This window comes from Myotis myotis, unplaced genomic scaffold (assembly GCF_014108235.1).
Source record: "Myotis myotis isolate mMyoMyo1 unplaced genomic scaffold, mMyoMyo1.p scaffold_m19_p_15, whole genome shotgun sequence".
Classification (NCBI taxonomy): Eukaryota; Metazoa; Chordata; class Mammalia; order Chiroptera; family Vespertilionidae; genus Myotis; species Myotis myotis.
In genome coordinates this window covers 592,643-620,187 of record NW_023416319.1, presented here as the reverse complement: position 1 = coordinate 620,187, position 27,545 = coordinate 592,643, and the positions used below count along the sequence as shown (strand labels likewise).

Below are 27,545 nucleotides of genomic sequence, written 5' to 3'. Positions count from 1 at the left end.
GGCGCACGTTGGTGATTCTCGGGGAGCAGTTGGTCCTTTCCACCTCGCCTGGCAGGACGGCCACGCACCGGCACCTGGTTGTACCTGACCGCCCGCAGCCTGGCCTCCCGACACAGGTGGATGCCCCTCCTCCAGTCCGTTCAGGATGAGCGGGCTGTGGAGAGAAGGTCTCCCGGCCACAACCTTCCGGAGGGGACATCCGACCCCAAGAGGTGCGGGGAGCCCCCGCCAGGGCACAGAGGGACAGAGCTGCGTCTGCCGGGCCCTGCCCAGCGCCCTTTCTGTCCTGTGAGACTTTGAGGCCGGCTCTGGCCCAGAGGCCGCGGCTGTGGTGCAGACATGGCCCCGGCCACAGTGCAGAGGTCCTCCGCCTGGCGGGCCGGGCCGTCTCAGTTGACGTCGACAGGCCAGCCCAGTTTTGCTCAGCGGGTCCCTCGGTTGCTGACATGCAGCTCGGTCAGTGCCAGCGGCGCACGGAGTCCCGATGGGCCTGCTGGGCCTGGCACTGGTGGGAGGGTTTGGTCGCTCTGGCCAAGGTCTCCAGCTGCTCCTCTGCGCGTGGTGGTGGGTGGTGAGGCTCGCTCTCCTCCATGGCCCAGGATGGGGCCTGACGAGGTGGGTGAGGAGGGCCCTTATTTTCTCCCGCCCGTGATTCCTGCGTTCACTGAGCGGGCGTGGACCGGGCACCTTCCGTGTGTCCCTCATGGCGCTGGGCATTCGCTTCACCAGTTCGCGGAGGGCCCCACAGTCTCTGCCAAGGGACCAGCTCTGCCTGTTGCTGCAGACACGCCGCTCGGACCTGCCGCCGGGCGAGAGGGATGGCGGATGGCGGCTCGTCCTGGCCGTGGCCCCGTCCTGGTTCCTCCGTCCACGCGTCCTCGTCGCCAGCGCCTGCCCGTGCACAGGGGGCTCCGTTCCCGCAGGTCTAGGGCGGTGCCCAGCGGTGCCTGATGGCACCACGCTGCTGCCTCCAGGAGGGCCTGGGTGGCGTGTGGCAGGGCTGCGGGTGGGCCTGCGGGCTCCGGAGGGGAGGGCAGGGCTCGGGGAAAGGAGTGGCCCCGCAGGTTCCAGGCTGCTGCCGCCCGGCGCCCGGGGAGGCGGCCCTGTGGATGGAGGGCGCTGACAGGCAAGGCCTGGCCGCCTGGAATTCCCCTGCCTCTGGCTTTCGCCTTGGCCGGGGCCTGGGAGCGAGGGAGGTTCCCCTGCTGGCGCTGCCTCTGCCGGCTCGGGCTCCAAGGTGGGAAGACGAGACGCTCCGGGTGAGGAGGGGGCCGCTCTGGGTGAGGAGGGGGCCGGGGCGGGCTCTGCGAGGCTGCAGGGCGGTGGGGTTGCGGGAGGGGTCCTCTGTGGCCAGGGCCGGGCTGGGGAGCCCCCTCCTGTGATGCCCCTCTGCTGGTCAAACGGCATCCCCGCTGGATGGTGGTGGGCACGCTGCTGCCCACTTGCTGGCCCTCATGTGCTGGGCGAACCTCCCGGCCTCGGGCTCGCATCCTGCTGGCCCTGTGTTCCGTGCTGGAGGGGCCGGTCGAGTGCCTGGCTGGGTCCGTGAAGGGTGTGGTGCCATGCGGAGGGGTGCGCAGAGACGTGGGTGGTGGTGCCATGAGGTCCAGGGCAAGCTCTGTGCCAACGGGAGAAAACCACAGTGGAGCTTGGGCAGGGCGCGGGGGCAGCAGGGCGCGGGGGCAGCTGGCCTCTGTCATGTAGGGCAAGTGAGCAGAAAGCTCAGGGGTCGGTGCCTGGGTTCAAATCCGTGAGGCGGTGATTGTCTCCAGCTGGGCTCCCTCATCTGGACCGTGGCCCGTGGGTTTGGGGCGTGGAGTGAGATGTGGGTGGGGACACAGAGTCCAGCGAACATCAGTGATCGTCCCGTGCAGCCTGCAGCCGGCCATGGGGTCAGGAGGCCTGGGGGACAAAGGCAAGGACAAGGTGGCTGTGCTCATGGCCCCATGGATGGCAGGACGAGGGACAGAGCCCGAGGGGACTTCAGCTGGAGCTGGGCTTGGCGGGCCGGGCCGGGGGGCCTGTGTGACCCAGGGTTCTCAGGTGACATGCGTGTTTGGGGAGGAAGGCTTGAAAGCATGTGTGTAGTTTGCAGTGTGTCTCTTCATAAGAGTTAAGACTGGTGAAATCTTTATTTCTTATTTTTATTGATGTCAGAGAGGAAGGGAGAGGGAGAGAGAGAAACACCCATGATGAGAGGGAATCATGGATCTGCCGCCTCCTGCACGCCCCACACTGGGATGGAGCCTGCAACCCCAGCCTGTGCCCTGACCGGGAATCGAGCCGTGACCTCGTGGTGCATAGGTTGGTGCTCAACCACTGAGCCACACTGGCCAGGCTGGTGAAATCTGTCAGGCTTTCGCTTTAGGAAATAAAACCTCTGTTTACTGAAAGGGCTTTACTTTGGGCCTAAACGTAGGAAATGACATTCACGGAGGTGTCCGGAAGTGGCCTCGGGACCTCGGCCCTGCTCTTACCTGCTTCTGGGACGAATCTCTGGGAGCCCGAGTGACCGCGCACCTGTCCGGACTGACGTGGGTCCGTCTCCCACCCTTCGGGCTTCTCTTCAGACTCCTTGCAGGTGATGCTTTCTTTGGTGTCGCCCCTCCTTCAAGTCGGCTGGCGCCTTTCCCCCCGCGGCCAGCACCTCTCCGTGCCGGTGACGCGGTCACCCCTGGCACTTGCCCTCCCACCTGGCCTCTCTTGCTCCCCGGGTGTGGATCTGGCGGCCTCCGGACCCCTCATCACCTTGTGGGGACACTGCCCAGGGCCTAGTCATTTTGACCTTGAAGTGACCTCCTTGGAGGGAGAGCTACTTCCTGACACGGAATTTTCAAGTGCCATCGACTTGGCCAGAGGGCTGCGTCTCTGTTTATTTGCAGCCGAAGCTCTTGCTTGAAGCGGGCACTTGGGATTCCCAGGGCCGCCCGGAGCGTCTGGCCTGGGCCGCACGGGAACGGAGCAGCGCAGCGAGCAAGCCTTTGGGCGCCCCGATTGAGCAAGCCCGACTCAGTGGACAGCTCCCTTGCTCTCCCTTTAAAACAGGGCTGGGGAACGTCGGGCCCATGGGCGTACAAGCCCTGCGAAGTCATTTGGTCTGGCCCTGCCAAGGCATTAGTGGTGAGTTAATTAAAGGTGTGTTTTGTTTTGTTAATCCTCCCCCCCGAGGATAATTTTCCATTGATTTTTAAGGGAGAGTGGAAGAGAGAGGAAAAGAAACATTGATGTGAGAGAAATACATGGATGGGTTGCCTCCCGACCAGGGCCCGGGCCGGGGAGGAGCCTGCAACCTAGGTGCGTGCCCTTGATTGGAATCGAACCCGGGACCCTTCAGACCACAGGGCAAACGCTCTAACCACTGAGCACACTGGCCAGGGCTCAGTTGATAACTGTGTGTGCTCGAGAAGGATGTGATTAACATCCAGAAGGCCCTTGGCAGGAAGAAGGTTCCCACCTGCTTTAAAAGAAAGACGAGCAGCCGTATTGGTATGATGGAAAGGCGCTCCAGTGCCCTGTGGGCGCTGTGGTGGTGTGTTCTCACCGAGCCCTCGGCAGGAGGGCGGGGGAGTTGCTGACACAAACACGCGAGAATGTTCTGCCTGGGTCGCCTGACGCCTGGCGCCCGGCGCGCCTGTGGCCTCCACGCCCTCGGATGCCAGCCCGGACTCCACGGGCCGTGACATGTGACTCGGCCACGGAGGAGAGCGAGGAAAGCAATGAGCTACGGGGATGGGGGTGCCGGGGTGTCTTCTGTGAGCCCTGGAGGGGTGTGCTTATCCGCGTTCAGCTCTGAGGAGAGGAGTGAGTGAGTTATTGCAGATGGCCTTGATTTTGGCAACACACCTCCCTGTGCGGCTAATTCCCAGGGCGGTCAGCACATGCTGGGGGTGCAGCGCTGTGAGGGGCGCCGGCGAGGTTTGCATTCGGATCTGTGGCACCTGAACCCCATCCGACTCTGCCCAGTGCAGGGGAGCCCCAGTGGACAGCCTCTGCGTGTGGTGATGGACGGCTGTAGACGGCCACAGTCCCTGGTGGTGACGAGGGCTCCGGCATGGTGGACAGAACAGGAGCCAGGAGGGTACATCCTCTTGGAGTCCTCAAGAAGCTGTCTCCATTGTTTTTCTTAAAATACCTTCTTATTGATTTTAGAGAGGAAGGGAGAGAGAGAGAGAAACGTCCATGATGAGAGTCATCAATTGGCTGCCTCCTGCACGCCCCACACTGGGGATCAAGCCTGCAACCCGGGCCTGTGTCCTGACCAGGACTCCAACCGTGACCTCCTGGTTCATAGGTCGACGCTCAAACACCAAGCCCCGCCGTCCGGGCTGCTTCGTTGCTCTTAATGGTCTCCTACAAACAGCCAGCCTCTTAAGTACAAGTCGCACAGTGAGCCGACGGTCAGGCAGGATGCTGGGGAGGGCTGCCGGCCCCTGGAAAAGCCGGAGGAAGGGAGGCTGGGCGCGGAGCCAGGAAGCGAGGCCCTGGGTTCTAGTCCTGCCACTTTCTTGCATGGACTTTGAACCAGACACCTGGTTTCTCCGTGGACCGGGACTCACAGTGCGCACTTCGCGAGGCAGCAGTGAATGGGGTAGTGTGGGTCAGAGAGCCCAGCACATGCCGTTTCCCCGCGGCTACTCCCTGAATGCCCGCTCCGTGCGGCCCCTGTTACAGGCCTCTTCTGTGGCTCTCGTAGCAGTGTGAGGAGTGGGTGCTGTGATCACTCCCTTTTTATAGGCAAAGACATCCACGTTCAGTCAGAGAAAGAGGCCCCACGTCATCCAGCTGGTGGGCAGGGTCGGCAAACGAAGCCCACAGGCCAGATCTGGCCCTCTGCCTGGCTTTGCAAATAAAGTTTTATTGGCACGCAGCCATGTCTGCTTGTGTACATAGTGTCTGTGGCTGCCTCGTGCTCCCATGCGGAGCGGAGCAGTGGTGACAGACCATCTGGTCTCAGAGCCTGGCCTTTCCCAGAGCAAAGGTGCTGACGCCTCTTATGGGTCCTCTGTGCGCCACAGACACGCTGTCCCACGCGGCAGCCAAGAGGCACATGCAACTGTAAGTGGTTTTCAGCTTTATTGAAATTATCGACAAGTAATTGACAAATGCAATGATTAGATTATTTGAATTAATTAAAACTCAGTGGAATTCCCTGGCCCGTGTGGCTCGGTTGGAACGTCGCCTCGTACACTGCAAGGTGGTGGGTTTGGTTTCTGGTCAGGCACATACCTGGCCTGTGGGTTTGATCACCAGTCTGGACATGTGTGGGAGGCAGCCTATCCATGTTTCTCTCTCTCTCTCTCCCTCTCTCTTTCTCTCTTTCTCTCTTTTCCTCTCACTAAAATCAATAATAATTAAAGAAACTAAATGGAATAAAAAATTCAGGCCCTGGCTGGTTTTCTCAGTGGTTAGAGCATCGATCCATGAACTGAAGGGTCTCCGGTTCGATTCCCGGTCAAGGGCACGTCCCTCAGTTGCAGGCTCGATCCCCTGCCCTGGTCGGGGTGTGTGCTGGAGGCAGCCAGCCAACGTTTTCACCATGGCCTGTGGGCAGGGCAGCAGTGGCCCTGTGGGCTGACATTTAAGAAAACCCACTTCGTCCGCTTTGCCTCTGAGCGTGCTGTGCTGCGAGGAGTCTCTTGTGCCCGGATTGGTTTGAGAGGAAAGGCAGGAAACGCCCTCTCACTTCTGTATCTCGCATAGAAGTCAGCAGAGCAGAGCCCTGTGTCCGCGGGAGTCGGGATTGAGGAAGCAGCTGTCGGTCCGCGGGGCCCCGGCCGCAGCCGCCATCTGTGGGCGCCAGGGACCCCGAGGCCTGCTCCCTCTGCTGCCTTTGCGCGCCTTTGGCAGGGAAACGTTTCCTTCCCAAGGCCACGTGGGAGAGACCGGAGGGAGCGCTCCTGGCCGAGCGGCAGCCCCAGGCCCCTCTGCTCCCCACCCTGTGGACGATGCCCAGCAGGGAAGCGAACCGGCCTGCCGCCTCTCCAAGCACATGCCCGGGAAGCCGGCCCCACCGTCGGGGGCCCGGGTTTCACTGCCGACTTTGATGTGCTCAGTTCAGACAGTCTGCGCCTCTGGCCGTGTTCAGGTCTTCGGTGGAGTCCGCGGGAGCCGGGTGTGACTGTGGGGCCCTGGGCGCGGCTCTCCAGACCCAGGTGAGAAGGCGCTTCGTCCAGGCAGTTCCCTGAGTGTCGCACAGTCAGGCCCGAGAGACCAGAGGGTGCGCCGCACAGTCCGGGGGCCAGATGTGGTCCTCCCACGGGACTTGTTTGACTCCCACGATGCTTCGTGGATTTTGCATTTCTGGACGGACCACGTTGACAGATCAGGGGACTGCAGGCAGAAGCCGGGGTTTCCGGCTGGTCTGGAGGAGCCAGAGGTTTTGAATATTAGTTGGGCAGCGTTGGCCGCCACAGAGTAGCCGTCCCGTCTGGGAGGCATGGCCTCTGCGGTCGCCCCTGCGTGCCCTGCCTGGCTCGGGAAGGACGTTGGGTCTGAGATCCAGGGGGGACCAGACACTCAGAAGACAGAGTCAGGTTCTCCGGCTCTGCTGGCGCCGGCCGAGCAGTGGGGACAGCAGGTTCACGTGGGTGCGCCCTGCTGTCCCCCTGGACCCGCATGTCCCTTCACTCTTGGAAGCAGCCTCAGCCCAGGGTCCCTTCTCCCCGATGCCCAGGCCCGGGGTCCTCTCTGTGCCCCTCCCGCCCTCGCGTAGTGGCAGATGCCTCGCCTAGTTCATTGTCTTACGCCAAAGGTGCCTGCATGACTTTAACAGACACCACAGGATTTTTAAAAAAATGTATTTATATTGATTTCAGAGAGGAAGGGAGAGGGAGAGAGAGAAACATCAACGATGAGAGAGAATCATGGATCAGCCGCCTCCTGCACGCCCCACACTGAGGATGGAGCCCACAACCCGGGCCTGTGCCCTGACCGGGAATCGAACCCTGACCTCCTGGTTCATAAGGTCGATGCTCAACCCCTGAGTCACTCCAGCCAGGCAACAGATGCTACAGGAATTTTTTAAAAACAGATTTAATCTTTGAATGATCTTAACAGGCCATCTGGCCGCACCGAGCAAGCAGATAGCTTCTGCTGTGGCAGACGGGAACGTCTCTTAGGTTACATGAGAACACGGCCCCCAGGACCTTCCAGCTGACGCCTCCGGCAGAGACAGACCCCCAGGCAGCGGGTGGAGGTGGAGGACGGGGCCCCAATGGCACGTCCGATTCTCCCAAGAACTGAGTTTGCCTCGTCACCCCCACCCCCATTTTAATATTAGTTTCCCCTTACATTTGCCTTTTCGCTCAACCTCGTTTTCTTCCTTTTGGGGAAGACATTCTGCAAACGATCATTTTCTTCCGATTCTCACAAGTTTCGCCATGGGATTAACGTGGGTGCTGTGAGTGTTGTCCGGATTGTTAGCCGACTTCGAGGATGTGGCCGCAGGTCGAATTGTCCCGGAGCCCTTCCTGCCGCCCTGATGTGCACAGGACGTGGCGTCCCTGTCCGCTCCCTCATCCCCGCGGTCAGTCCCTTCCGTGCCGGGGGTTGGTCCAGCCCATGTGCGCTGAGAGGCTTGAGGGCCCAGAGGTCCTGCGGTGCCGTGTTCTTTTTCTCATTAAATGTATTTGTATTGATTTCAGAGAGGAAGGGAGAGGGAGAGAGAGAAACATCAATGATGAGCGAGAATCATGGGTCAGTTGCCTCCTACACACCCCCTACTGGGGATGGAGCCCGCAACCCGGATGTGGGCCCTGACCGGGGATCGAACTGTGACCTCCTGGTCCATTGGTCGATGCTCAACCCCTGAGTCATGCCTGCCAGGCCCCTGCCGTGTGCCTGAGTGCCTTCCAGGGACGGTGGGGGACTCCTTAGGACAAGCACTCGGCCACCTTTATCTAGATCCCAGGTCCTTGCCCGGAGGAAGTACTGGGGGCAGGGCCGGGCCTCCCACCCCTTACTGACCTCAAGGCCTTTCACAAGAGACTCAACCTTGATGGGCCCTACCTTTTTCATCTGCAAAATTGTCCTCCCAATGACCAGGGTTCTAGGTACCAAATCCACTGAAACCTCAGCCCTCAAACTTCTGGGAGCGCCGGAACCCCCTGGAGGGCTTGTGAAAACGCTGATGCGGGACCCCATCCCTAGCGTCCCTGACCCAGCCAGTCTGGGTGGCGGCGGAAACTGCGTTTCTAACAAGTTCCCGGGCGAGGCTGCGCGGGTTTGGGGGCCACGCTGAGAACCACTGCGCCGAAGGAAGGGCCGGTGCCAAGGAAGCGGGTGGGGCGTCCTGCGCGGGTCCCAGCCAGCACCTGGGGTGCCTGCCCTGCCTGGGAGCCTGATCCCCACGGCGCGGAGGGACCACCAAACTTGGCATCTGATTTTCTGGGATGCTGGGCCTAGATGCCCAAAGGCGGTTATTTTTCTCGTTTCCATGGACTGAATGCTTGGTCCCTCCCAGATTTGTGTGTTGAGACCTTATGCCCGAGGCCCTGATGTTAGAGGTGGGGCCTTGGGGCCTTTGGGAGGTCACTAGGTCATGAGGGTGGAGCCCCCATGAATGGGGTTAGTGCCCTTATAAAAGGGACCCAGAGAGAGCCCTCACCCTTCTGCCATTGAGGACACAGGAGAGGGTGACCATCAGTGAGGAGAGAGGTCTCACCTGACACCGCTTCCACGGTCACCTCGACCTTGGGCCCCGGCTCCAGGGCGGAGAGGAGTTTGTTTGTGGGCCGCCAGTTGCTGGTGTTTTGTTCCAGCAGCCGCAACAAACCCGGACACGGCCCTTCTTCTGGAAGCTGCTTGTCTGCAACTCATTCAGGCGGGTCTTTCTCTAAGGGCATCAGCCCCTCCTTCCTCATCTGGACCCTGCACTCCCCCTCCCTTCCTCATCGGGACCCTGGTGACTGTGAGCTTTAGTGTTGGTTTCCCAGGTGGGTTTGTGTGACTCATTCTCAGCCCCAGGCGGTTGGTGCGAACACCGGCAGGGAGATGCCGGGCAGCCCCGCCGCAGCCGCGTCACCCTTCCTGCCGCTCCGTGTCCCCTCCCGACGTGTGCGCTCACAGTGCTCCCCAGGACTCCAGGCGCCGGTCCTCAGGCTCAGGTGCCCTTTGTCTTGGGCGGCCTGCAGTCAGTTCCCCGTGGAGGGCTAGGGACGGGACACCAGCGCGACCAGAACAACTGCTCTATCCATTCTTCCTCTTACTGGGTACAGGGGAGCAGGCCTGGGCTTCTCAGCCACACCTCTAACAGGGAAGAGACCGTGTTACCGCTGGGGAAACCGAGGCAGAGCCTGCCAAGAGGTGATGGGTCTGAGCACAGGCAGAGCCAGCGGGTTGGACGGGGCTGTGCCCGGGAAGATGGGTCCACCTCGCTTTCTCTGCTGTGCCCAGTGAACCCGAAGCTCCTGCTGGTCTCGTGTCCTTGGCTTCCGATGGACCCGCTGGGGGGATGGCCATCCCCCACGGACTTTGCAGCTTTGTTTTGCAGAGCGCCCCCCTTCCCAATCCCTCCCCCCGCCCCACCCCTGTTGGTGCCAAGGCTTTGAGAGCAGCGTTCCTGCCGCCTGACTCCCTCCTCCGCCCTGCGTCCCGGCCCGCGCCTTTGTGTTCTCGTGACCACGGGCCCGTAGGGAGCGTGTGCTGGGCACATGCCGGGTCACATGGCGGTAACTCGGGAGTCCGGGACGATCGTGGCATTCTCGTGGGGGGCTGTGCACCCCCCTCCCGAGAGAGCACACAATCCCTGTATTGTCTGCCGGCGCTCCCGGTGGCCGCGCGGTCGGGGCAGGGCTGTGGACGTCCCGGGAGACAGAGATGACTGTTGTGGGGTTTCTTAGCTTTGTGCTGCCCTGTTAGGACGGGAGCTCAGGGTTACCCTGCCAGGGTCCCGGGTCACCCACCATGTGCCCCTCATGGCCCAGCTCCTGTGCGTGGCGTTCTCGCCACAGAGGGAGAGCAGGACGGACGGGTCTGGCGGGGGGAACCCTGAGCCGAGGAGCGGAGAGAGGCGGGGGCTGGGCGAGGAGGCGGGGGGTGCATCTGTATGGCAGGGCCCCCCCCCAGGACCTCAGCTGGACATGTGCCCGTTTGGGCAGCGTGGGGCTCCTCCCACCAGAAGCCGGGACCAGCGCCCGGCCCCCCGCTCGCTGGGTGTCGGACACAGTACTTCCTGGCGCCCTCCTGGGGTGCCCTCACCCTGTCTCTGGCTGTCGAACTCCTGCCTGTCGGTGAGGCCCCACTCATGCCGCCCCCTGCAGACCTTTCCCTCCCGACGGGGAGGACGGCTCGCTCCTGGCCGGCTCCTCTGTCCAGCAGCGCCCATCGAACCCTGGCTTGGGCTGTGCCATGTGTCCTGGCTGCCCTGGGTGTCTGCACTGTGAACCTCGCCGGCGCCCCGCCTTCCTCCCTCAGGGCTGGCCCGCCCCGGGGACTGTGGGACGCGGGAAGGGTCTCTGACTCTGGGAGGCAGTAATGAGGAAAGCGAGCATGGCTCGGGTATGCACAGGGGTCGCCCTTCAGCCCGGGTCCCCGAAAGTGCCCCTTGTTAGGAGCACAGCAGCACTCACACCCGCTCCCCTGGGCCACTGGCCCCTTGACCTCCTCCACAGGCTCTCAGGCCCTCCTGCTCTGGGGGGTGGGGGTGCTGGCCCTGCTGTGGGGGGTGGGGGTGCTGACCCTGTTGTGGGGGGTGAGGGTGCTGGCCCTGCTGTGGGGAGTGGGGGAGGGACCAGAGCACAGCCCTGCGGTGGGACCGGTGAGGCTTTCCCAGGAGCCGGTGCGGGAAGGCCGCCCGCGGAGGCTCTGATGGCATTCCCAGGTCTTGGGAGGTGTGAGCGTCAGACACGGGAGTCATGCGACCACAGATCCTGGGAACCAGGCGGCCCCGAGCCGCCCCTCGTGCGGATTCTCTCTCGTCATTGATGTTTATCTCTCTCCCTCTCCCTTCCTCTCTGCAATCAATAAAAATATATTTAAAAAAATAAAAAGAAAATACTAGAGATAATTAAAAATGTTTAAAAGACACCAAGCACCCTGCGTGCTTAGGGATGAGCGTGGACAACGCGTTTGTGCAAACACCCCCATTCCTGCCCCACACAGACGGGCGAGGGGGCTGGTCTACATCCCACCTCCCACCCGGCGGCTCTGGCCCCTCAGGCGCCCGGGCGTCACGTCGAGGCTCCTGCCGGCAGGGAGTGAACTTTGGCCTTGGCTGCTGTCGGCTTCCTGGGGCCTCGAGCTCGGGGGCAGGCGTGAGCCGTCCGGGAGGCTGGCCACTGTGCCCAGCAGGACAGCCGCCAGCTCCCGGCCGCCGCCTCAGCTCACACGGCGCCTGCAGAGCCACAGGGTCACGCTCACTCGGGGTCTCGCTTGCATGTCACAGGCGAGGAAACAGGCCGGGAGGGCAGGGGGCCTGGCTGAAGCCCGCAGCCCGAGCCAGACAGAGCTCGTCAGGCCCAGCCTCCCATTTGACAGGTGAGGAAACTGAGGCCCAAGGCCCAGCCGGGGCCGTTTCCCGAGCCCCTGTCTGCAAGGCCAGGCGGCCCTTGGTGAGGGCTTCTCCAGTCTGGCTTTGGTTTTTAATTTTTCCGCCCCTCTCTGTTTCCTTCCGCCGTGCTTGTCAGTAGTCTGACCGAAGAACAGGTCATGGCCATCTTAGACGACGCGGCTTAGGGTCTCCTAGATCGGCTCGGGCCCCTGTGCCTCTCGGCACCCGCTCCCCGCCCTCCCCCTCGCCCGGGGCTGGAGGCGGCAGGGTGGGCGCTGCTGGCTCTGGTGCGGGTTCTCCCTCCCCACCGTGTTTCCCGCTTCCCGCAGCCGACCCGGCCCATGCCACGCTCGTCTCTACGGGCTCGGCCGGTTGCGGTGGCAGGCGCGGGGCGCGGGGCGCGGGACGCGGGGCGCGGGGCGCGGGAGGGAAGCCCGTGTCCGTGGCCTCCGGGTGATGGATGGGCTCCTGACAGGCCCTGCCGGCAGCTGGCTTCGGCCGCAGCAGCGTGGGCGCCTCCTCCCACGCTGGGGTTTGTCTTGGCTCCGGCTCAACACTCCCCGTCCCGAGCGTGCCGTCCCTCCCTCCTCGCGAATGTTCCTGGCTCGAAACCACAGGAAATCCCCCCGACACCGACACCGTGAGAGGACGGTGGAGTCCCCGGAACCGAGCCGCAGCAGCTTCCCCGCCATTCAGAGGCCTCGCGGGAGCCCAGGCGGCCCTTGGTGGCCAGGTGAGAGGCTGCTGGCCCGTCCCCACAGGTGGGCCCTGGTGGCCTTTGATTGGCTGAAGGTGAGCCAGGGCATAGCTGCTCATGTTACTGCAGGAAACGCCTTGAGGCCACTTCCTCGGCCGGGGATGGGGCACCGGTGAGCGTGCCCGCGCTCAGGGACGGGTCCTTTACGTGCCTGCTGGGTGGCCTTAGGCCCCTCAGCCTCTCTGAGCCCGGTTTCCTCACCCGTCACATGCACGTGGGAGCCCGAGTGAGCATGAGACTGGATAGCAGCCCATCCCCTGGAAAATGCCCAGCGTGGCTCCTGCCCCAGCTGCTCAGGGGTAGCTGGGAAGACGTGACCCTGGTCACCAGTTTGGAAGCCTTTACGAAGGGCCTGCTCTCCGCTCACCTCAGGACATCAGGACATCCTGGGCATTTCGTAGGGTGCCCCCATCTTAGAGGGTCTTACCTTAACCTCTCCCCCCTCCGCCCCTTACCCCCCACCCCCTGAGCTGGCAGAGCAAGTTAACTTCTCACACATTACACAAGGGGAGAGTGCGCTGGGCAAGATGGCATAGCTCATGCCCTGGCTGGTGGGGCTCAGTGGTTGAGCGTCAATCTATGAACCAGGAGGTCACAGTTCGATTCCCGGTCAGGGCCTGTGCCCAGGTTGTGGGCTCCATCTCCAGTGTGGAGGCAGCCGATCCGTGATTCTCTCTCATCACTGATGTTTCTCTCTCTCTCTCCCTTCCTTTCTGAAACCAATAAAGATTTATATAATGTGGAGAGCGGCTACAGCGTTTGGACAGGTTCAAGCCTCAGACTAATGAGAGGGCACGACCCTCCCGTGGCAAAGCCACGTGCAAGTCCCAGCACAGTTACAGCCGAAGGCTATGGCTGTGAGCGTGACCTTATGGTCCGCACCTGTGGCCCACGTGGCTGAGTGATGTGGGCTGCGGGAGGGGCAGCAAGTAAACAGAGCTGGACCAGGTGCATGTAACTGAGTGGATTTGAAACCTGCGAGAACGTGTGACCACGCCCTTACTTTGCTCGTGGGATCTGCTATAAAATAAAGACTCGGCTCGCAGGCCGTGGAGCTGTCTCCATCAGAGAGCAGCGTCCCACCCAGCCCTCTTCTCTTGTCCGTCTTCTCCATCCTTCACCGCCCCCTCAGGCTCACCCATGGCCATGCGGGCACGGCACAATATACATTTTAAAGTTGATGGAATTTCCCTGTAAAAATCGGGAGAGGACAGATGCGTGGGTGCCCCTGCTGAGGAAGGCTAGGCCCGGGCCCCCAGGCTCCGCCAGGACGAGAGGGAAGTCGCTGTTCATGGAGCAGCCCTCGTGCGAGCGGGGCCTCCCGCCAGCCTGGGCCTGGACTCTGTCGCCACGTGACACGCTGGTCCTCTGAGGCAGCCACCGCCGTCTCCGTTCCTCAGGGAGGGAGACTGAGGCTCCGACGGGGGCTTGGCAAAGGTCACTCAGACCGTGCATTTCAAGAGCTGGGGCTCCGGCCCGGTTGCTTGCCTGGGGCTCTTCCCTCCGCGTGGCCACCTTGGTCAGAACGAGTCGCTTCTGCTCCACGTGGGGGGACGCAGGGTCTCCTGGCCAAGCTGACCGAGGCTGCCAGGAGCCCTGTCCCCCCACCGGCTGACGGTGGGTCTGCCGCCTGTCGGCCGCCCGAGGGCCCCCAGTGAGGCTGGCCTGTGGGACCTTCAGCTTTGGGGGGGCGAGGGGGCGGGGGGCAGTGCTGAGCTGTCCGTAAAGCCGCTCAGTGTACGGTCTCACACGACTTGCTCACACTCGGGGAGCAGCAGATCGGGAGACCCCGAGATCTGTCTGGAAGGTGTCACGTGGCTGAACTGAAATTCATGGTTGTACCCTTCAGGGCAGTGGCGTTGGGGACCCTCAAGGTCGGACGGTCCGGGGGGACTGAGGAGGGGACTCTGGCCTTCGAGGCCCTCCCTGCATGTATGGCCCTCAGCGGGGAGGCGGGTCCGGCGTGGGGGGTGTGGGCAGCTCTCTCGGGCCCAGGTCTCCCCAGCCCTAAGCCCTCTGCCTGCCTCTTGTCTTCCCAGCGAGGTGGCCCCACCGAGGGGAGCGGCCGATGGGGAGCTGCTGCTGACCCAGCCCCCTGGGAGGTGCCCAGGAGACCCCTGCCCGAGCTTGCCCGGCGGAGGATGGCTGGTGCCCGCCCCGGGGCAGAGCCCGCTCCTGAGGCCTTGCCATGGTGACGATCCTGAGGAAGAGCCTCGACACGCAGGGCGCCCACTCCACGGCCGGCAGGCCCTTCGACTCGGAGCTGGTAAGCGCCTGGCCTTGGTTTCCCGTGACCTCAGAGGCCCGAGGGCCCTGCTGCTGTGGGCTGAGCCCAGAGGGCCCCGTGCACAGGGCTCTGGGCGTGCCCGTGGGCAGGGTGGGGGTGGGTGGGCAGAGGACCGAGCCTGGTTGAGTCCTTGCCAGAAGGAGGGAGCCGGCGGGGACCGGAGCCCTCTGGTGAGGGGGGTGGGGCAGCCGGCACCTGCAGGTAATACCAGGCCGGGACCCACATTCCTGCTGGGCTCCTCCCGGGCAGGGGGTGGCACCTGCGAGGGGCCCAGGGTAAGGCCATACTTCCGCCGGGCGGTGGGCGAGGGCGCCCCCTCGGGAGTGTCAGGGCAAAGAGGGCGCAGCTGGTGGCAGCGGCTGGCGTGGTGGCAGCTGCCCTCGCCCAAGCTGTGCTGCTCTGAACAAATGGCCCGGCGGGCTGGGCAGGGGACGGGCACGCGGCTGTGAGAGGGGGAACCAGACGGCCTCCTGTCCCTGCTGGTCCCCCCGGCGGGAGCCCTCCTGCGGAAGGAGCGAGGAAGCCCCATCAGGCACACACTCCGGGGAGGGGCTGTGGACAGGGCTGTCCCCGGGCTCTGCAGCCACTGTGGTCCGCGGGGCCCACTGTACGTGGTCATGCTGCCTGGCGCCCCCACTACCCCATGGGAGCTCCCACACAAGCACCCTCGTGGGCTCCCCCCGTTGTTGCTCCCCCGTGACAGGCTGAGAGCTGGTAGGCAGGGCCCCAGCCCTTGCAGGAGCCCGGGACCCGTGTCCACTCCCCACACCTGACAGCACCTCGGGCGCCAGGCACTGGGCTGGACGAAGTGCACAAACAGGGATGAGGCGGGGCTCGGCCGGTGCTGCCTTCCAGCTGGCATTTCATGTGTGTTTGTCATTAGCTGCCTCTCAGCACCCCCACTGGCCGCCCTCTCCCGCCAGGACACTTGTGGGAACTGCCCTGCTTCTGGCTCCTTCAGCCTGTTCCCCACCCGCAGCCAGAGGGGGCACAGTTCACCCAGCCCCTCCTCACTCAGAGGCTGGCCCTGGCTTCCCATCCAGGCCCAGCGAGCCTGCAGCCCTTCCTGGGATGCACCAGGCCCACGTGCTCCAGCCCCATGACCGCTGTGCTCTCTCTGCTGCTCCCCGCGTGCATCTGCCCTGGCTCCTTGGTAAGCACAGCCTGCCCCAGGGCCTTTGCACGCTCTCCTGCCTGGAAGACTCCCCTTAGCAGGACTCTCCCCCTCCTTTCCTCCTCTGGAGGAGTCGGCCTACAGTTTAGTACCACTCCTACCCGTCCCTCCCCCAACACACACACCCTCTGCCCCCTTTCCTGGTCTCCTCGGCCCAGGCACCCTCCACGTCTGGGTCTTGTGTATTGAGTGACTCCTGCACCAGAGTTCGGGCTTCATGAAGGCCAGGCCATGTCTCTCTTGCTTGTTGCTGGGCCCGCATGGCCGAGACCGAGGCCTGGTGCGGGCGGGGCCCAGGGGACGTTTGTAGGGTGAACGAGTGCAGGTTCCCCTGCCCGGCGGCTGCTCAGCTCGGGGCCAAGCCTGCTCTGCCTGCTGCTGGCGGCGGTTCCTGCGGGACGGAAGCCACATCTAGTAGCTCTGTCCGGACGGGGGACGGGGATGGCCTTCAGGGTGAGGGTCCTGCCGGCTTCCAGCTGCGCTGTGGGCTCAGCGCCCTGACCCAGGTCCCGTCTCAGGGCAGACCTGGCTGGGGTTGGCCCCGGAGCTGGTTCCAGGCCACGTGGGCCAAGGTCAGCTGAGCCGCTCCTCTCCTCAGACGGACGTGGGCTGAGCTCCTGCCAGGAGGAGTCGGTCCCAGCCCGGGGGAAGGCAGCCTCATCTGGAAGAGAGAAGGAAAGACAGCCCAGGGGATGGGGGCGGAGAAAGTGGCTGTGCGTGCGCACCCTGCTGGTGCCGGGTCAGAGCTCCTCTCCTCCCAGACTCCCTGTCCCCAGAGTGAGCACCAGGCCCACCTCACCCAGCACGGACTGCGGGCTGGACGGTGCCCCTGGGCTCCCAGATGTGCGGGCCAGCTGTGGGGAGCGCCCCCTTTGGAGAGGGGTCTCATTGCCTGTGTGTTGTGGGTCACAGGTTGCTGGCCACAGCCCAGGCCTGGCCTGCTTCCGCCGGCACAGCGCAATGGGCAGGGCGGGGGCAGGGAGCAGCTGCGGCCAGCGCCTGGGAAGGAGGCGTGGTCCCGTCCCCCTCCCTGCCCGGGAGCCTCCCACCCCCTGAGGGGCAGCCCTCCTCTGTCTCCGTTACAGACAGGAAACAGTGGCAGAGCCCAGGGGCTGGGGGTGAGGGGTGGGGCACAGGTCACAGCTCGTGGCTCGGTGCCAGGAAGCTGCTGTCTTCCAGCCCAGCCCTGTCTCCTGCACTGAGACCTCCAGCCGCCCCAGCCCGGCTCCCTCCCAGCCGAGGTCCCTCAGGATTTGGCGAGGCCTGGGGGGGGGGGGTGTGCTCGGACCAAATAGCCCAGAAAGACCCTAATAATCTCAGCCTCGCGATGACATGCCCAGACGGAATGTGAGATAACGCGACGGAGAGCTGGCTGAGTGGCTGGCCAGGTTGAGAGGAAGTTAGTGGGGGTTTTGCGTGGGCTGCTCAGCCGGCAGCATCCTCCTCAGTAAATGCCATCAAGATAACAGCAGGAAAGATGGACAGCTTTCTTCTTTGTTTTCTACTCAGACCAAGAAGATAGCAGAAGTGGGACTTAAGGTTAAAGAGGAAAATGTGAGTCACCTCAGGCCATTTGGCCTTCGGGGACCAGGTGCCAGAGGCTCAGCTGTGAGGAGAGAAAGTCTCAAACCGCAGGGGAGCCCTGGCCGGCGTGGTCAGTGGCTAGCGTGTCACTGTGGACGGAAGGGTCCCCGGTTTGATTCCCGGTTTGATTCCCGGTCAAGGGCACGCACCTCTGTTGCAAGTTCCCCAGCCCCAGTAGGGGTGCATGTGGGAGGCAACCAATTGCTGTGTCTCTCTCCCCATCTCCTCCTTCCCTTCCCTTCTCTCTAGAAATCAGCGGGAAAAAGATCAAAATATCCTTGGGTGAAGACTAAAAAAAATATATTAAAAATAAACTGCAGGGGAGTCACTGGGGCCTTGGAAGTGCTGGCTGAGGAGAGGCCTGCGGGCGGACCCGTGCTCCTGGGGCCCGGCCAGCCCCTCCCTGCCTCCCAGGAGCCCACTGAATGGTTCTGATTCTCCTTTTTCTGAAAACGAAACGCTGGTGACCGCGGATTGGCCCTGCTCCCGGGAGACTGAAGGAGCGCGGACACTGCCTGTCCGAGGAGGGGCCGCTGCCCTGGCCCCTGCGGCTTGCACAATGGGCAGCGCGACGGCTCGGTTCCCCTTTCCCCCACTGCACGCCGCTTCCCTCTGCCTGCGGCTGGCTCTTCCTCCTCCTGCTCTAACATTAGCTCTGCTGGCAGGCCACCCAGACGCTTGACCTGGGGACAGCTCCCCCAGCTCCGCCCCCGGGGTGCTCTCCCTCCAGAGTGACATCTGCCGCCAGGCCGGCCCTCTCCCCGCAGGGCTCCAGCCCCTCCGAAGTCTGCAGGCGGAACCCCTCCCCAGCCTCCTGGCCTGCCCCGCAGCGGCCTCACTGAGGAGGCCAGGGCTGAGCCCCTTGCTCAGTCAGAAGAATTCGTGGCCTCGTCAGGCTTGGCACCCAGCGGCCTGGGCTCCGAGGGCCGTTTTCTCCCGGTGCCGCCAGGATCCCTGAAGCGTGAACTGGGACGTGCCGGGTCCCAGGTAGTCGGGCGCCTTCCCCGGGCGAGCAAAGACCTTTGCCTGAGCTCCCCCAGCCTGGGAGCCAGGCCCCGCTACATCCCCCAGGGCGCTTCTCCTGGGCCGGCTCTCCCTCTGCTTCGCAGGCCGCGGCCTCCCGTGTGCCGCTTCAGAGGCTGGGGCGCCCCGCCGGTTCCCCTCATGTGCCCAAGTGTGAGCTCACCTGTGGGCACTGGTTCCCGGCGCCCCGGCTGCAGGAGGAAGCGGTGACATGGTTGCCCCGTTAGGATCCGCAGAAGGAAGGGGGGCGGAAGCGGGTCGTGGGCAGAGGGAGCGCCGCCATGCCCTGTCTGAGCTCCTCTCCGAGGAGGGACCGGAATTGTGTCTCCATTGGAGTCAGGGCCCCCGAAGCCTCCATTTGGCTTGCAGCCTTTGCCTTTCCCATGGAGGCTCTGATTCCAGAACCTTCTCTCGTGAGCTAAGGAGCCTCACAGACACCAGGCCCTGCTGGCACCAGCCAGGCCCGGCCACATCTGTGCACCTGTGTGCACACCCAGCGTTCTGGGAGACTCCTTGGTGAGCCCCCAGCTCACAGCGACCGGCTCATCCTCCCCCAGTGGGTGCAGGTTGCAGAGGGTGAGGCAGGCCGCCTGCAGTGGGGCACCCACAGTGGGAATTGTATCTTATACGGCGATGCTGGGAGTCAGACAGCTCTGGGCAGCCTGGAGCCATGGGAACTTGTGCTGGGTCCCGGGACACCGGCCAGTGGTCAGGGGTCGGGGGTGCCTGGGCCTGCTCCCTAGGAAGTGGGTGTGTGATGCTCTAGCCTGTCCACCGTGGCCCAGCCTCAGACGGGGCGCAGGAAGCACGATGGGGCGCCGATTCCTTTTTATTTCCCTTTTGCTGCTCCAGGGGAGGGATTAGCCCCGGACTCTGCCACACCTGTGGGTGGCCTTAAAACGGCCACTGTGCCGTCGGTCAGCGTTTCTCCATCGTTACGTCGATGGGCTGCACACACACCAGTTTGACTGACTGGACCATCATGCCGTGGAAAAGGAAAAGAGGGTGAAACTGCCTTTTGTAGAAAAGCAAAAACAAAACGTGTCTCGAAGAAAAAACTCACCTGCTGGCCTGGCTCAGGGGCTGAGCGTAGACCTATGAGCCAGGAGGTCACCGTTCGATTCCCGGTCGGGGCACAGGCCCGGGTTGTGGGCTCCATCCCCAGTGGGGGACGTGCAGGAGGCAGCCGATCAGTGGTTCTCATCATTGATGTTTCTCTCCCTCTCCCTCTCCCTCTCTGAAATCAAAAGTATATTGGAAAAAACCCACAAAAAACAGCACTGCTCTAGAAATGCCATGTTGGTTAAGCAGGTTTGACTTAGAAATCTCTCCTCGTGGTTCTGCTCACACGTCACTCTTAGATCCTCCGTAGCTGGGCGGAGGTAGGACGGGCAGGGCGGCTCGCAGGGTCCTGGAGGCGGTGCTGCTGGCAGGCTCAGGCTTTCCTGCCGGGTGGGCCAGCCCCAGCCCCAGCCCGGCCTGGTCCCGGGTCAGAGCCTTGGGCCAGGAGTGTCTGCTCAGCCGCCCTGTGTCCTGTCCCCACCCCATGCCAGGGAGCTGGAGGCCCAGTCCCACCTCGATCTAGGCAGCGAGGGAGGGAGGAGCCTGGTGCAGAATCGGGGTGCTTCTCGCAGAAGAAGCAGGGTTGCACCCCTCCATCAGTTCCACATGTTCGACAAGGGGACCAGGAGGGGGGCTCCCCTAGGACAGGGACCTGGCGAAGGGGTTCCTTCGAGTTGTAGATGTCAGTGTTAGCCATTGGCCCCCTGGGCCCTTAGAGTCAGAGGCCACGGGAGGACCCGGCCGGCCTGGGGCCGCCCCTACCGCTTGCCCGATGCTCTCCCTTCCCCACTGGGGCCACTTGGCCTGAGCCCAGCCATTGGAGAGGCAGCAGGGCCACCCAGTGAAAGTCCGTTTCCATTGGCCCGAGTCCCCGGGGCTGACAGGTGGCCGCAGCGGCCAGACAGCGGGTAGTCCCGTGGAGCCTGCTGTGCGCTGGGAACGCCCTGGACAAGGCAGCAGCCTCAAGGAGCTCTAGGCCTGGGGGTGGGAGGCGGGGGCAGAATCAGCACAGAAACAAATGAACTGGTTAGGTGCCCAGACCCCGAGCGCACGTGGTGAGGAGGGCGCCCTGAAGAGGCCGCAGGACAGGAGGGCCCAGACCCCATCATGCGGACCCCCCCAGGCCTCAGGGTGGCAGCAAGCTGGCCGTCCTGTGGAGCTGCGTGTGGGACAGATGGAGCTATGGGGCCAAGGGCCGGGCTTGCTCATGGGCCTGCGGGGGGGGCAGCCTGGGTCTTATTCCGGTTGCTGTGGGAAGTCGTTGGAGGGGAACAGTGTGGGCTGGGGGGGAATGGAGAACGGGCCCAGGGCACAGAGGGGACCCGTGAGGAGGCTGGCTTAGTCTCGCAGTGGGGAGTGGGAGGCATGGAGCAGGGCGGGCGGGGGGAGGAGTGGAGTGAGGAGCACTCACATTCCAGGTGTGTCCTCCAAGTTGGGAGGCAGGCCCCCAGCCAACACAGTACATCCTCGCTGAGCGAGGGAGTGGGGGCAGCCCAGGGAGCCCCCTCTGTGGTGCCCACTTATGTGCCCACGTTCCCTGGGAGGGCCCCGAGGTGCCCCTCTGCCTGGAACCCGCAGCAGCAAGTGGCAGTGGGTTGGTTCACTGTTTGCTTCTCGCTCTTGTCTGGCCCGTGGCCCCCCCTCAGCGGCCCTGCACCCACACAGCCCGCAGGCCGCCGCCTGCTTCTCTCTCCTGCATCCGCAGCCCGTCCCAGCTTGGGCTTCTGTGGGCTCCTCGCCTGGCAGGTTTGCCTCCCGCCCACCGAGCAGGGGCGGGGGGTGCGGGCTATGGTCCCGGGGCCTGTGCAATGGGTGGTTGCGTCCAGGAGTCCAGGAGGGCGGCCATCCTGATGACATAAGAGGACTGCACCCCCTTTTCCCCTCATAAGCTCCTCTGGTCCCTCAGCACCAACTTCCCAGTTTCCCCCAAAAGCCAGCCCTGCTCCCCAGCCCCGCAGTCTGGGTCCCTCTCCTCCAGCCCCACTCCCTGTCGGGTCAGGTTTGTCCACGTGACTGTGACCTCCATGAACTGTGAGCTTCCTGGGGGCCAAGACGGCCGCCCCCTCTGCGCCCCTGGTCACATATCCGAGGGCAAAGGTTCCTGCACCGGGCGCTGGGGACAGGGTGGGGACCGGGTGCCCTGCACTTGCCACCCCTCTTATCTGGCTGGGCCAGGTGTTCCTTGTTGGCCCCACCCTCACCCTCCCAGGCCTTAAAGAGCCAGAGCCTGGGCTGCCCTCGGAAGTCAGGGCCTCGGTGACCAGCGACTCCTGGGCTGGGACCTGCTCTCCGTTGTACCATCAGCCCCCCCGCTCCCCCCTCCCCAGCCTGCCGTGGGCAGTTGCTGGTGCAGGTTGGTGGAGGGGCTGGATGAACGAGTCTGGAATACTTTTCCTGAGCCAGGCGGGCACCTCTTCTCCCCCCAGAGGTCAGAACAGGCACAGGGAGCCCCGGGATGTTCCATGCTCAGGGGGCTCTGCTGGGCCTCCCTGGCCTGTTTTCACCGGGGGCCATGGTGTCCTGCCCCGGCCGGGGGTGGGGGGGGAGCCACTGCGGATGTGGTGCCACCGCTGTACGTTGTACGTGGAGAGCGATGACAACCTTCGAGCTTCTGTTTCAGTTGGGAGGGGTTCCCTGGGGTGGCACGGGCCTCGGCCCTTCCCTCGGGGTCCTTCCTGCTACCGTGAGGTCCCCTCCGCTCCCAGGCTGGGCTGTGCGGGGCCTCGGCTCACCCCGACCCTGTCACCTGCGCACATCACCCGTCATCCCTCCACGGAGAAGCCCAGGGTCAGAGGTCATGGGCCTTCTCGTGGGTGTTGGAGGCCCAGACTCCATGACCCACTGGAGACTTTGGACAAAGAGCTCGGGCCGCATCACGGGCAGGCGTCTCCTTGCGCTCCCCCGGCGTGGGCCCAGGCAGCCGCCCGAGCGTGGCGGTAGCGAGGGCTCCGCGCAGGCTGGTGTGCGGACCTGCTTCTGTGGCTCGGAGAGTGAATGGCTTTTCTGGTTGTTTGCAGCGCCCGCCGAAGAAGATGAGTCACGGACCGACCCTTTTCTCTTGTGGAGTGATGGGTGAGTAACCGAGTGGCGGGCAGCCCTTCCCGGCCCTCCCACCGGGGCCTGAGTCGCCCGGGGAGCCCCGAGGGCCGGACACAGGCCCAGGCAGCTGCGGGGGCGCTTTCTGGGTCCTGGCGACGTGGGTCCCAGCGGTGCAGGGGCTGCTGGGCCAGGGGTGGAGTGTGGCTCGCAGATGCAGTTCGGCTGCAGACAGCACTGGGTCTGTCTGGCGATCACAGTAACAGTGCCCCATGTTTGATTCAGAAAAGGCACCGCAGGGTAAAGTACAGAACAAAGCCCCCCGCCCCTGCCCGGTGAGAACTCCTCCATGTCGGGTGTTGTTATGTCCTTTGCACTGTTTTCCCGGCCGCGTCCATGGTGAGCACAGGGATACGTAAAACTACGTCCAGAAACCATTTCTGATGCTTTCCTCATCTGTCGGAGTCACCATCAGCGTGAAACGCCGGCTCCCTGTCGATGCGTGGACGGCGCTGCATCGCTGGGGTTTGGACGCTCCGGCGGCGCAGCCTCTGGGTTGTGGGGTGCAGGGTGTCCGGTGGCCGGTGTAACGGTGACCCGGCGTCGAAGCTGCGTCTGATTCTGGGTGATTCCTCGGGACGCCTCCCAGCGCTGGGCTGGACGGGCCGGAGGGCAGGCGCGGTTCTGAGGCGCTGTCTTCGACGGCCGACTCGCTCCCCAGAAGGCAGCCCCGTCCCCGCTAGCGTGGCTGTTCTTTAGGAGGGGCCGAGAGGGCCCTGGCCGGTGTGGCTAGCGGTTAGAGCGTCGGCCTGCGCTCCGAAGGGCCACAGTTCTCTCTCTCTCTCCCCGCTTCTCCTCTCCGCTCTCTCTAAGAACCAATGAAAAAATATCCTCTGGTGGGGATTAAAAAAGACAAAAAGACGGGGCTGGGAAGGTGGCAGGTCGCCTGTATGGTTTTCTCCTGCTCGGAGCATCGCCGGTGTCCTTTCTGTCCGTCCCCGTGGCTCCTGCCTTTGGGGCACCTTGGCCATGAGTTTCTCTGAGGCGCTGAGGCAGCACCAGGCTCCCGGAGGGACTGCGGCTCTCCGATGCTGTTTGCCTTCCGGGGCTCGTGCCGCCTGGCCCCTTTCTCAGCCTCCCCCTTGCAGTTCCTGTGAGCCCCACTTCCCGGAGGGGGCGCTTCGGGGGTGGTGGGTGCTGGGCGGGCCACGCTCCTCCCCGCAGGGCCTCTGGGACTGCAGCGGCGTCAGGGGCTGCGTTCACTTAGGGGAGACCTGGGCCTCTCGAGGTGCCCCCAGGCCCCTGTGGGCAGAGCTGGGCCCGGGTCGGGGGAGTAGGAATTGCTTTCTTCTCAGTCACAGGCCACCGCGGAGGGAGGGCCCGGGCGGGCGTTGGCCAACAGAGGATCACCTGGCCTGGCTCACCCCTCAACCCGCTTCTGAGGCCCGTCCCCACACAGGGCCCCAGTGCACCCTCCCAGGGTTAACAGCTCTCGACAGACCTCAGCCACCCGGCCACGTGGCCCCGAGCAGGGCCGCACGTCCAGCTGAGCATGGCCGGGAGGGAGGCCCCTGGGCGCCCGGCCCCTCAGCCCGGCCTGGGCTTCAGCTCTGAACCGGCTGGACTAGGACCCCGGGTGGTGGAGGGGGCGGCCCTCCTCTCAGGCCGTCCCTGCCTCGGCCTCCCTGGCTTAGAGCTGAGTGCGCCATGTGAGGTGGGGCTCCTGCAGGTTTGTCATGGGCGGTGGGGGGCTCAGATAGTTGGCCTGAACTGCTCAGCTTTCTCAGCCTCAGTTTCCTTTTAGTAAAATGGCTACGATGGCCCTAGGAGGCTTGGCTCAGTGGATAGAGCATTGGCCTGCGGACTGAAGGGTCCTGGGTTCGATTCTGGTCAAAGGCCTGTACCTAGGTTGCAGGCTCGATCCCTGGCCCTGGTCGGGTGCATGCAGGAGGTAACCAGTCCATGTGCCTCTCTCACATGGATGTTTCTCTCTCCGTCTCTCCCCCTCTCTTCCACTCTCTAAGAATCGATGGAAACATATCCTTGGGTGAGGATGAACAGCAAAAGAATGTTTTCAGTGGCTACTGTGATAGCACCTGCCGGGCGGGCTTGCTGGGAGGCTGTGTGAGATGACGCTGTAAGGAGACTGGCGCAGCGAGCGCTGTAACTGACGGGTGAGGAAGAGGGCGGAGACGAAAGCGGCTCTCCTGCTCCCTGCAGGAGGCGCCAGTCCAAACAGAGGGCCCCCTTGGGTCTCCTTGGGGGAGCGAGTGGGGGTGAGGCAGCCGCTTGCGGGGAGGACCCTCAGGCCCAGGGAGCCAGGCAGAGGCCCTGGGGACAGTCAGATGGAGAGACGGCTCCTTCCAGGTGCGAGCCGGGTGGAGCCTGCGGAGCCTGCTTCCTGCAGAGGCCTCTCCCCGGCCCAGGCCCCCGACAGGCCTGGGCCCGCTTGTCTGCAGAGTGGCGGGGGGATCTGCCCCTCAGGGGTCCTGCTTGCGCCTGCTGTGCAGCCCACACCAGGTCCTGCCTGGCAGGAGGGGAGCGCGGGGAGCAGCGGGTCTGTGGGGTGCCCTGGCCCGTCTCCTCAGCGTCTCTCTCTCCCACATGCTTGTCTTCCCGTTGCTCAGTCCTCCTTGATCCAAGAGGCCCCGACCCACCTGAGAGCGCACTGCACGTTGCACAGCTGGGCTCCTCTCGGCTCCTGTCTCGCAGGTGTTTATTGAGCAACTACTACGTGCGGTGCTTGGTGCAGGGAGAGCGAATCGGCCCTCAGAGCTGGGGACAAACGTGCCCGAGCCTCGGTCTCTCATCTTGCTGATGGCAGGTGTTCGCAGGAATCGGAGACCGGAGCCCACAGCAGGTGCCGCTCAGCCCTCCCGCCTCCCGCCTTTCCCGCGCCAGCCGAGGCGGGGACGTGAGCAGGCCTAGGCTTCCCGGCCCGTGCCTGCGCTGCTGGAGCTCAGGTGACCGCTCCTGCCCCTTGCAGCCAGGACGGACGGAGGTGTGGCTTCGCCCCGGGCTGGGAGCCGGGAGGGCATCCCGGGCAGTGCGATTTCATCTCGGGCGTGCCTCCTTTCTGTGGTCCGGCCAGACTTTTCAAGTGGGTTTTGGGCCCTTCCAGAGCCTGACAGTGCTCAGCAGAGATAAAACGTCACATTTTTACAGTCGCCAACCCCCTGCCCTGCCTGTCTCCTGGAGATAAAGGGCTCATGGTCTGGGCCTGGTCTGTGGGATCTCCCGGGAGAGCTGAGCTGGGCCCTGCAACTCCGTCATTCCCCGCAGCCCCACAGGGTCCTAGCTGAAGCCGAACGCGTTCGAGTTTCCTAAATGTTCTTTGGAAAATCCGGGCGAGCGCCTTTGGGCGGGGAGGGCCGCGGCCTGTTCGCTTCCTCTTTAAAAGCTGCCCTTTCCAGCAGCTCAGCCTCCTCGGCACCCACTCAGATGAAATGCAAAATGCCTCACTGCCCTGGCCGGTTTGGCTCCATGGACAGAGCGTCGTCTCGCAGACTGAAGGGTCCCGGGTTCGATTCCCGTCAAGGGCATGTGCCTAGGTGGCAGGCTCGATCCCCGCCCCTGGTCCGGGCTCGTGCAGGAGCAACCCATCGATGTGCCTCCCACATCCATGTTTCTCTCTCTCTGGCTCTCCCCCTCCCTTCCACTCTCTCTAAAAAATCATTGGAAATATACCCTCGGGTGAGGATTAGCAAAAAACAGACAGAAATGCCTCGCTCACAGTCCAGGGCTCACCCCGCCTCCCTGTAAAGTACGCCATTCTCCGCCCCAGGAGCTGGCCCTCTCCACCTCTGTGTCCCCCCCACCCCCTCCACAGTTTGGGAACTTGATACAAAGAAGTGGTTTGTGCTTTTCCACAGGGAGGAGAGAGCAGAGCCGGGCGAGGTGTGGGTGGGAGGCAGGGCGGAGGGGGGGCAGGGCCTGTGCCCCTGGGCTGCTTCCAGCAGAGCCCACCTTCGCCTCTTGGTTTCCTTGGTTACCTCCCAGCCCATCCTCAGCACCCTGTGCGGCCAGGTTTCCCCTGCAAACCTTCGTGGCGGAAGAGCCACCGCATGGCTGGTTAGTGTGTTTTTGATACAGGAAACCTTGGTCAAGTGGCCACTTCCTGGGTGTGGCCTGGCCACGGGAGGGGAGGGGGGACCAGCCCCTGTTGCTGCCAGGATTTCTAGTGGGAGCGGCAGGGGCGTGGCTGCGCCCGAGGGAATCCCATGTGCTGGGAGAGGTGGGGCTGCCCGGCCCCTGGTGCACGGCTCCCTCCCGCCTCCATCACTTCTTCACATGGACCCAGGTCACATGACACAGGTCATACGTGTACTAGTTGAGTCTTTTTTGGTGAAATAGCAAGTGGGGGTGAGAGCAGGCTCCCCCCGCCCCCTCGGCCCCCCCCCCCCCCCCCGGTCAATTGCACCCGTTAAATGAGGTCTGAGTTGCAGGGACAATGGACACTACACGGTCCATTCGCTTCACCTCTCGGGCGAGGGGAAGACTTGGGAATCCGATGTCCGTGGGAACGCGAACGTACTCCCATGGCCGCAAAAAAGGCCACTGGGAAGGGTCGTGTAGATATGAGTCCGCGGACAGAGAGCAAACCATTCGTGTGCTAAAAAAAAACAATGGATGGAAGCCCGTAATTACTTTAGGAGTTACGGCAATAAATTACTTATTAATGTAAGTTACAGCACAGGCAGGGCGTGGAGGCAGCGTGAGCAGAAGGGTCACACGTTGTGTATAAAAAGGAATCGTAAAAATATTACAGCAGCCCTGCCGTGCCGCTCCTTCCGTTTGTCAGCATTTTAATTACCAGCCGGTGCCGCCGAGTTTCATTCCCTGGCCGTTCGTCTCCTCCGTGCCTGAGGGGTGCTCCCGGGGGCTCCCGGCGTTGGTGTCTTCGGGGGAAACCAGTTGGCTGTGTTGAATCGTGCTGGACAGAAAGATTTCTCTTTGAGGTCTAGTAGCTTTTAAAAAAAAATTTTATTGATTTCAGAGAGGAAGGGAGAGAGAGAGAGAGAGAGAGAGGGAGAGAGAAATATCAGTGGTAGGAGAGAATCATTGATCGGCTGCCTCCTGCACGCCCCACACTGGGGATCGAGTCTACAGCCTGGGCCTGTGCCCTGACCGGGGA

At 63.5% G+C, this 27,545-nt stretch overlaps 1 protein-coding gene across 2 annotated transcripts in view; it reads left to right on the top strand.

Annotated features, from left to right (window-relative positions):
• The first annotated feature begins 2,608 nt into the window (after positions 1-2,608).
• The window catches only part of FAM53B (family with sequence similarity 53 member B), a 54,816-nt gene continuing 29,879 nt past the window's right edge, over positions 2,609-27,545 (top strand). The window contains exons 1-3 of one of the 2 annotated variants that reach the window (XM_036335605.1): positions 2,609-3,120; positions 14,285-14,511; positions 22,393-22,447. In XM_036335605.1, the coding sequence (XP_036191498.1) occupies positions 14,434-14,511; positions 22,393-22,447 (133 nt within the window). In that variant the 5' untranslated portion in view covers positions 2,609-3,120; positions 14,285-14,433. Of the gene's footprint in view, positions 3,121-14,284; positions 14,512-15,555; positions 15,686-22,392; positions 22,448-27,545 lie in introns of those variants that run through there. The other variant, XM_036335606.1, reaches the window with a different exon arrangement.